Here is a 10,491-nt window from a genome sequence, read left to right as displayed (position 1 = left end):
GTATGAGCTGAGCCAAAGAAATACAACAAATCTTTAAGTGCTATAAAGAGTACAGATATCACAAAAGAGACTTTGGATCAGTCACTCTGGGTATATTTTTACCCTAAAATTGATACTTGACATACATCTATAGGCCTAAATCATACAAAATTGTTCTTTGGCACAGATTTTACAGATGTGTAATTCTGCAAAGCACCCAGCCTTTTCAGTTAATATATTATGAATGCCCACTAATATAAGGCCATCACTAATTCCTAAATAGCCCCTTCTGCGACAAGCTGAAACCCTGAATGTTCCCTTGTGCGATAGGCTACCTGTGCACAGATAGTGCTAATTCAGACTGTAGCCTCACACACTTAGAATGCACACATGCATGGGCTTACATGTAACCAGCTCAGAGTCACTCACCCTACCTGTGCAGCAGTGGACCTCATCTTAAAAGGCAGACATTGGCAATTAGTACTTTCAATCCATCTACACAGATTTTATTATGAATGGCTCCATTGGTGTGACTATAGTCCAAAAGCAATCCTGGGGATTAAATGTGCGGAACCCATTTGCTCACAGAATATGCCTAAATTGTTGCTCATCCTCCCCATAGCTACCATATGTGGCTAAGATATTCATCAGTATGGATGAGCAGACTGTTACTGCTCCCCGTTTTCCCCTAAATCTCCAAGAAGGATACAGAGTGATTTGTTCTACTGGCAGATAACAGGAAGGCAATCATTAAGATCAATCATTCTTTGAGACCAGAGATTCCTCCCATTAGGAATCTGGCCTGCTAGTTTTGGAATTCAAATTTACTATTTGCAAAGACATACTTATAAATAGTGGGGAATTTGGAAATTGTACACATCCATCTCTATAACGTATAATGTATTAACAAATCGTAAAAGTTGCGTGTAAAATGCCTTTTGGCAGTCCTAATGTTTACTCATGTGAGAAAACCCTGAGATTTTCCTAAGAAACTTTCCATGAACTAATTGTACTTTGGCTTTATACTTGGAAAATCTACCATTTTTAAACATATGTTCTTGCGGAAGGATCTTCCCTGAAACCGCTGAACTGTGAAGCAACTCACAATGCTGTTTGAAACATTCTGGATTGTGTACAAATTTAGTATGTTAAAGAACTGCAAGCCAATACCATTTGAAGGAGATTAACTATCTCAAAGATGATGGCGTCTAAGGCAAAACCAAAATGATTCTCATTTAACATATTGTTTACAACATAAGCAATATGTTGTAACACCCCTTCGCAATGTAGTTCATGTTACTGGTTAGAATTTTTTATAACCATCCTTTAAAATGTGTGTTCAAAGTCTATGCCTGCTATCCATTTGGAATCTTTTCTGAGACTGCCAAATCTGAAGCCATAATGTTTGAGTTAAAAGCCCCAGGTAACATAGCACTGACAATACTGTTCAGAAATTGCACATACAGGAAGCAATCATTTTCAATTGGAGTAAAAGATCATTTTCAATATTATCTTTTATTGGCAGTGGAAAATGCTTCAGTACTTTATTGAAAGAAAGCAATAAATAATACTGTGATAAAAATAGTTCAAAAGTACTTGCAGACTGTACATACTTTGTTACATAATCATGAAATACACACAAAGATTAATAGAAAAAACATAACGGCAACAACAAATCTCGTTTGTACATGGAAATTTAAATTACAGAAAGAATAGTAAAGACATTTTATATATTTATATATTGTTACATAATAAATAATGCACCATGATCGGAACAGATGTGTCAGTAGCTTTTAAACTACTAAAAAGGTTAAAGATTCTACTCAGTATGAAATGTCTACATCCTCACACTTAGAAGAAAAAATATCCTTTACAAAGGTTATTCATTGAACAGGTTTACAAACAAACAACTTCATGAAAAAATAAGGCATTGATTAAAAGTTGAGTAATATTTCTGAGCATATTGTGCCTTTGTCTAAAAAAATGTCTCTGAAAGGAAACGGTAGTGCTTCATGACCAAGTCCTCTGAAGAACAGCTGCATCAGCACCTTTTGACAAATGTTTTCAATAAAATCATCAGCAAAAAAGGGGAGAGAGCAGGAGAAATAAATCACTTTCTGTGGGTCACCAGGAACATATACCAAAGCATTTTAAATTTCCTTTGCCAACAGCTTTATGGCTTATGTTCAGTCACAGTAAAAACAGGATATAAAAAGTACATTAGAGATTACAAAGTTAGGAAGGAGAGTTAACTAGTTCTAAAATATTTTGCATAACATCCTAATGAATGGATAAAAATAAAAAATACAACAGATAAATCAGTACCCAGTACTATGAAACAAGTTGATATAGAAATTAATACAATGTTTAATGTTAAATTAATGCACATTAATAATATTTTCTCAAACTTCAACCTTGAAAAGTATACATCTTAGAACTAGTTAACATTGCAAAGTGACAGGACACATTTCAAATGTAACAAAACCGTTTCACTTTCTGGTTCATTTAAAATATTTAACAAATGAATAATTACAATAACTGCGTCATTTACAAAAACATGGTCCTTATGGATTTACACGGAGTTACAGTACATTCAGATAAAAAGACATATGGAAAAGGAATAAGAAACTGATTTTTAAGGATATTAAAGGCTAAGTAGAATTCGAAAAACTATGTATGCAAATGAAGTGTCACATAGGTTTACATAAATATAGGAAATATTTAATTCTAAAATATTTTCTCTATGGTACTCATGAGTTCATTCACCATTTAAAACTCTGTAATAAAATCTTGAAAAGTCCATATATCTAGAATCAACAGATAGAAATCTAGCGATTTCTAAAGTGAAGTCTTCCTTGAATTCAAAAAGCTGCATAATCATCTGTAGAAGTAATGAGGATACACTGCAATAAAGAAAATACCAAAAAAATTCAAATGAGAAAAAAGGCAACATAAATGTTACAAAGTGCAATACACATATCCAATCCAATGGAATGGCTACTGTTCAAAGCATGCACCCTTACAGCATATGACAAAGTGTAAAGATTAAGGTTCAGTATGGATTTTTTATCGATAGCTGATTAATTGCTAAAAATACTACTGTGAAAACATTTAACCAAAATTCATTAAAATACTTCTGTTTATTGGACTAAGTTTCCTCTAATCGAACCTGAACTGCAAGGCTGGCTGTGTGTTTATCTTGAGGTAGTTAGACAAGCAATTTCCACTTCGAACTTCAGAACATTAAGTCCACTCTCAATGGTTCCAAAACAATACTCAATGAATAGTCAAAGGAGAACAGTATGGACTTCACATTCAATGAAAACAAGTGGTTTTATTTTTAAACTAATCATGGCGTAAAAAACAGTTGTAATACTTAATATAAAAACAAACATTTGGGCTCAATGAACGAGTTAAATGATGTGCTGGTATACAAGATACAACCTGCTTAGTAACAGTGTCCATCAATCAGAGATTCCAATTTAGAACTTACTGAAACCTACACAGCATTGTTGCAGAGTCCTTAGACTTTAGATTACATGTGGGAGTAGCTCATATGGTCACTTTTTTTCTGCACTTTCCAGATACTGGTACTTGCAGTCTATTAACCATTAACAATTTAGCATGCCATTTGTGACCTAACATGAAACTTGTTACAAAAGTGTAGAGGAGCACATGTCAATCAATTAATGACGGTATTTGTGGAGTGCATGGCTACTCAGTGAGTGTCCTGGCGCTGAAGTACAGTGACCATTAGTCAGAAGAGATTATTGGAAAGCCAGATTAGCAACCAAGGTTTGAGGCAACATTTAAAGGAATTTTCATCTTTACTGGCTTGCAGATTGAGGGAAAGAGCATTCCAGCCTCAAGGGAGAGGACGACCTACTCATCCATGTACTGTCTGGTAGCCAAATTAGGTGGAGTAGAATGTGCATATGGTTACGTGAAGGTCAAGCAGTTGCAACTCCCACCAGGTCTCAGTTTATTAGTAGGGGGTTGCTATCAGTTTAGTAGTTAAATGTTTAACCAGGATTTTAATAATCACAATTGAGAAGGGATATAGGTCTGTAATTTGAACAAAACAGTATTTTTCTTGCTTCGTATTAAGGACAATTTATTCTTATTAAATAGACTTGGAGTGCATGGCTACAAAGGAAGGGTTTCCCAGCGCTGCGCTACAGTACAGAAACCAAGTCACATCACACAAAATTAAAACAGCCAAATTTAAGCTTCTTATGGAAGAGCAATAAAGGGCAGCAGGCTCTCATATTAGGGGGTAAGGAGTGCCATAGCTTTGAGCCTAAAAAGAAGAAGGTACGTCCTCCTTGCCAGGAATTCCTGCTTCGAGGAACTGTAGAAAGGTACAAAGTACTAGACCGCAAAGCCCAGTTGGACATATATATAGTGACACCAGAGATCTAAGATAGATGGGGTCGGAGTTGAAAGACATTTATAAACATAACAAAGTGCCTTATATTGAAATCTATGTTCAATTGGGAGCCAATAGAGTTCACAGAGCATACTAGAGGTAGAATAGAATTTAGGGGGATGTAGCAGAAGTCTTGCGCCACATTTCGCATGATATGGAGTCGTCCAAACATGCGCTTTTTGACTCCCAGATAGAGAATTATCCCATAATCCAACCTGCAGATAACCAAAGCCTGGACTACGGTTCTTTGTGAAGTTAGGAAGACATCCCAAGATTTTTTTTAAAGTCATCGTAGAAAACCAAAACATGCGACAGCCACCTTGGTAATTTGAGGACTCATGGGTAAGCTTTCATCACTTCATACTCCCAGACTTCCGACTATTGGTAAAGGGGTAGGAACTGTACCCATAGCCAAAGGCCACAAGTGAGGACCCCAACGGTGTGGACAACTGAAGAAAATAATCAGTTTCGTTCATCAAGGATCTAAAATTTCCATCTATGAGATGCTATCGGCAGCATTGTTGTAGGGTTGCTATTTTTGTTTCAAGTTTTCCTCTCTTTTCTGTAGATTTTCCAGCTGCCCTTAAGACTTGCAGGAATCTCCTTGATAGTTTATGAAGGTACAGGTAATCATTAAACATTTCCTGTAGTCTTTTTCTCTTCCATCAGCTAACACGGCAGTATTTTCATTCTCCAACTTTTTGATTTTGGGGTTGATATTCCGAGATCTCGCAATATGTAGATTGGTACATCTAATAATACACTAACACCTAATTTACTCTCCCAGACTTTAGGAAGCATCATTCCATTTAACAGAACGTAGTCTACTCTCAATTATGTACCATGGACCATATTTTCTAGCTGTGGGAAGGATTAGGAAGCATAAGTTAATTAAGATTTAGTCTTTCAGTAGATCCTTAAGGCGGCCTGGGTCAGCTTATTACATGTCTGTGTGTCCTGCTGAACGTTCCTAGAAGCCAGTTTTGTTGAATTATCTTATGGAGGAGCCATGCCCATTGCTACTTGAGTCGGTCTAGAAGGTCCTGACCTTCTCCAATTCCTCAGTATCATTATATTCTCTAGTCTTTCCATTTATGGTTACCATCATAGGCTTTCTGGAGGAGAGTTGGACCTCAAATATTGGTCGGACAGCACTTGTGAGTTGTAGCCAGACTGCAACCTGTCTATAGACCGCCAGGCCTGAAAACACTGCCTCCCAAACAGCACATACTGGCTTGAACAAGCTTCAATACGGGGCACAAAAGGCTCCAGATCTACTGAAGGCAGCTGTGGAATTTCTGTAGAAATGATCGACTTTGGCACACCAGGCGCAATAGCCAATTCAAGTCCCTCAGCTAACCGCAGTATGGCAGTTAATAAACAAACATCCTCTTAAGAGAGGGCTCAAAGGATAGGGAATAGCCCTATCCTGGGTATTATCAAGGCCACTGGCATTCTGAAGATCCAGATAAAGCAGAGTATGATATTGGAAAAGGAGGTTATTTGTCTCAAAATTATAATCCTCCATTCTTTGGACCTCCAAGTTGGGCATTTATAAAATACCTGAATCTGAGCAGAAGAGCTCACAATTCACGTTATTTTCCAAGAACTTGGTAAAGGTTCTGCAAAAGGTTGGTCCTCAAAGGATGCCTTTACTCTCTCTGTAACCACTTTTAGCTTTACTTGGATTTACAGGACTGAGGCAGTGCAGAGCACAGCTCTGACATTGGCTTCTGCAACAATAACAAAATTGGAAGTCGTGTTAGGTGAGCTTTCTGCCGGTTGGTTTTGATAGCTTCTTAAGAAACAGCACAGAGGCCAGAACTGCTTGGCCCAAAGGGTCTAACCCATATTTTGGAGTTGATGATAGACAAGACGGGTAGTGCTGAAATGGTGAAGTACAGCCTGCCAATGGGCATCCACCTGGAAGGGGGGGAGGGGGAGCAGAAGGAAACAGGTGCTCCAGACTAATCTTCAAGACAGAATAGGCTCACAAGAAGAAAAGTATTGCATTGGACATTGGCACTGCAGAATCTCCAAGGAGTGCAGAGAGTGAGAGTTTCCTAGAAGAGGCTACCTGATTCCTTCAAATACATGGAGGCACAGGAATCGCAGGCCGAAGGATCATACCCAAACTGGCCTCATCAGGCAATTCCCCCGTGTGCCAGGGACCTGGAGGCTGTTTTTCCTGGACCTGGAGGCTGTTTTTCCTAGACCAGGGCCTGCTTGTTTACTTTCACTAGCCCTACCCCACTTAGCTGCTCTTCATTTCCCCTGGTAGTCGGACGTTGGAACTTTGCTTGGCATAGCTGCAGCCCTTTTGGAACTCTAATACAAACTGAATATATCTGCTTATCAGTCGTGTACTTTGTATATTTGGAGCCAGACAGAGCTCCATTATAAAGAGGTGGACCTGCTGAAAATAGACTTTACCCCAATGGCAGAGGGCTATGTCACACATACAGTGTAAATGAGCTGTCATACAGTATATGTGCGACATTAGTGTCAAGGCACGGGAGGACTGGATATAAAGGTGTCAATGTAAGGTATGTAAAAAAAAAAAAAAAGAAATCTCTAGTGTACAAGTCCCAAATGTCCGCGCCTTCCTGACAATATCGTACGCTTTTGCAGATTGTGCTGAAATTGAACCACATGAGTGCCTTTTCATACGCTTCTTTGTGTAAAGAAACTTTTATTTTTTATTTTTTTATATAAGAGGTGGCCAAGCCACAAATTTGCCAAGGTTGGGTTGTAGCTCTAAAAGCCCGTGGACGAACCCAGTCTTGAAACTATTTTGCATGTAAATCATGCAAAAACTATGTTTAATTAAACGTCTGCAGATTGTACAGAATGCAGCGGCAAGGCGGATATGTAATTTCCCCTACCGTCACTCAATCGCCCCTCATCTGAAGAAGCTACACTGGTTGCCGATGACCAGCCGCATACAGTTCAAATCTCTGGTCCTGGCATTTAGAGCAATTAAAGGGCAAGGGCCCGTATATCTCAGAGCCAGACTCAGGCTTGTCCAGTCCAATCGATCACTCAGATCTAATCATCTATGCCTCTTCCACCCTCCCAGTTTTCGTCGCTCCAGAACAGGGGGCATAGCTTTTGCAGTTATTACTGCTAAATCCTGGAACAGCCTGCCACCATCTCTTCATATGACTGAATCTGAATGCCTGTTTCGGCGTAATTTAAAAACCTGGCTGTTCTCCAACCCTTAGCCACGCTGGATACTCATTACTGCCTTCTGTCCGTAGCGCCGGGACACCCCCGTTGGGGGTAGCTGCACGCTTTATAAGCTTCAAAAATAAATAAATAAATAGTAAGGGGTCTCTAAATTGCAAAAGCATGTATTACTTAAACATACGGGAGTATTTCACCCTATTACACGAGAACATCCCTGCATTGATAAGTATTTATTAAAAGTGAGTGTTAATGAACGGAGAAACATTCCTGCTCCCGCGCTGATGGCAATACTATTCATGAACTAAGAGAAAAGTCGGTTGTCATGTATACTCTTAAGGTGAGTAATCTGCAGCAAGCACTATTTATCAGAACACAGTCCTTTTTTGACAGACAGAGCAATGAAGATTAGCGAGATCATTTAAAATCTCCTCTCTGTGGCAGACCAAGTAGTAGCCTGACTGCAATACATTTTATCAATTGCATCCTATGCAGCATATATTTGGACAACTGTAGTCGATAATTGAAAATATTGATTGAGTAACTATCTGTTCGAGGTATGTGAGCTGTAGATCACATGCTTTGCATACTCCTGCCAACTAGTGTTGGGTCCAGATGTTTGTAAGTTGTTTTTCTTCGAAGAAGTCTTTCCAGTCACGAAGCAAGGAGACTCCTCCTTTAGGTGACCGTGTGCATGGGCATCGACTCCATTGTTAGATTGTTTTTTTCTACCATCAGGTTCGGACGTGTATTGCTGCGCTCCGGTACAAAACCGTTCTTCGGGTTCCCCTCGGTGCGCAATCCACTCTTCCCGCGTCGGTATTGGTTCATACGCATATCCCAATTCTCCACGTACCTTATTTGTTGAATAAAATTTGTATTTCGATCGGAAGACTTGTGGAAGGCAGTCGGGCCTAACCGCGTCGGTCCACCTCGCAGTCGATGGAACAGACTATATTCAAATTCTGTCAACGGTGCCACGCAAAGTATCCGGGCACAGAATTACACAAAGTATGCAACTTGTGCTTATTTTCAGAGCACAAAGAACAGGACTGCGACACGTGCAAATACTTTCGATCGAAGAAAACGCCTTGCGATCGTCGGGTTTGAAGTCGTGAAATGCAAAGCCAGAACATTGAATACACGCCGGACATCTTCAGTGAAGGATCCGAGCAAGAATAATTTGATGCACAAGGGGCCAAAGAGGAGCAGGAAGAGCATGTATCGATTCCAGAATTGGACTCCGAGATGAAAGACGACATACCGCAAGGTCAATGTGCCATGAGCACCGAACACTCCTTGCCCTAAAATCAAATTCAGACCAAACAAAAGGCTTCGGTTCCACCTCCGCCATCGGGCCACTGTTGACACAGAGAAGCTGGTTCTGACACCCCGCCTCAGCACCAAAACACATCGGTAAGCCTTCCGGCTCGGGATCGAGTCAGCCAAAGTCAAGCACCGAGCCAAAACCTTCGGGCTCCAAGCTGAAAACTGCTTCAAAGCCAAAACCATCAACGCAGAAATCGAAAACTGCTTCAGAACCCAAACCTTCCGAGCCGAAAAGTCATTCCACCCTGGCACGGATGTCCTCGGTGCAGAAACTGAAATATGCTCCTTTGAAGCTGCAGGATACGATTTTCAACGTCCTACCTCCCAAATTGGACCCACAACAAAAGGAACTTTACATTAATCTTGATACAGGACATCATCTTACCAAACTGTCTCAGTAGCGCAAATCTGAGTCATTATACGATTCCTTTAAAGAGGAAGAATGTTAGTATTAACCATTCTCCTCCTCCTCCACCACCACATTCACCAGCATTAGAACATTTACTTTATCACGCCAACTATCTCCACCACCATAGCCTGATGGAGATTGAGATACTCATTTGCCTGTAGATCCCTGGAAAGACTACAATACTGATTCACCTACAGACAACGACCCAGACCTTTACCCTAAAAAGCCTTCGCCTCCCGACGACAATGTAGGGTATTTAGTATTACTTGCTAGAGCGGCAGAATATCACAGGGTACAACTACACGAAGAATCCCTACAAGATTTCTTGTTTGAAACTCTGAGTTGTACACATAGATCTAGTCAGACTCTCCCTATGGTCAAAGGCATGATGAGACATGCCGATGATATATTCAAAGACCCTTTTAGAGCTCATATTCTCACTCCCAGAATAGAGAAAAAAAAAAAAAAGCCTGCTCCGTCGGATCCAGTCTTTATTGAGGGGAAGATACCACTAGACTCACTGGTTGTCTTTAATGCCCGTAAATGGGCCAATTCACAAACCTCTGGGGATGCTCGACCTCCGGACAAAGAGTCAAAATTATTAGACACTTCTGGTAAGGGAGTAACCACCCAGGCAGCAAATCATTGGCGCATTGCCACACCCAGGCCCTATTAGCCAGGTATGATACAGCGCACTGGGATGAAATGGAGTAATTGCTCCAATATCTCCCAGATGAACACAGTTAAAGCTCAGGATCTAGTACGAGAAGGCAGGCACATGGTATACACTGCACACATTCACCAAGCACTATTGAGTAGATGTATTAGCGAGGCAACAAGCTAATGTAGGCCAAGCAGTACTTAGAACACTGGTCTACAGCTTTCATGCCTTGAACGGATAATGTTACTTACCCAATAAGCATCTGTTCTTCGCATATAGAGCTGTAGATTCACATGCCCCCCCCAACCCCCGGGTCCCTGTAGTCATTGCAGTTCTCACTTTACATACATACGCATGGACATCTCTATTCTACACTTACTAATTCCATTCTCACTCTCTGCAGGAAAATATAACAATGGAGTCGATACCCATGCGCACTATTGCCGAAAAGAGGAGTCGCCTTACCTCCTGACTGGAAAGATTTCTTCGAAGAAAAAC

At 40.3% G+C, this 10,491-nt stretch overlaps 1 protein-coding gene across 18 annotated transcripts in view; it reads right to left on the bottom strand.

The window, feature by feature from the left end:
* Nucleotides 1–1,475: 1,475 nt before the first annotated feature.
* Nucleotides 1,476–10,491, bottom strand: part of PPFIA1 (PPFI scaffold protein A1) — a 775,827-nt gene continuing 766,811 nt past the window's right edge. For all 18 annotated transcript variants that reach the window (XM_085643557.1, XM_085643540.1, XM_085643545.1 and 15 more), the window contains one exon: nucleotides 1,476–2,882. Coding sequence is in view for 2 of the 18 variants with exons in the window: in XM_085643545.1 (XP_085499671.1) it covers nucleotides 2,857–2,882 (26 nt within the window). In the remaining 16 variants the exon portion in view is untranslated. The remainder of the gene's footprint in view (nucleotides 2,883–10,491) is intronic.

Source organism: Triturus cristatus, chromosome 3_1 (genome assembly GCF_964204655.1).
Source record: "Triturus cristatus chromosome 3_1, aTriCri1.1, whole genome shotgun sequence".
NCBI lineage: Eukaryota > Metazoa > Chordata > Amphibia > Caudata > Salamandridae > Triturus > Triturus cristatus.
The sequence above is the reverse complement of the archived record's forward strand: the minus strand, read 5'-3'. Positions and strand labels throughout refer to the sequence as shown.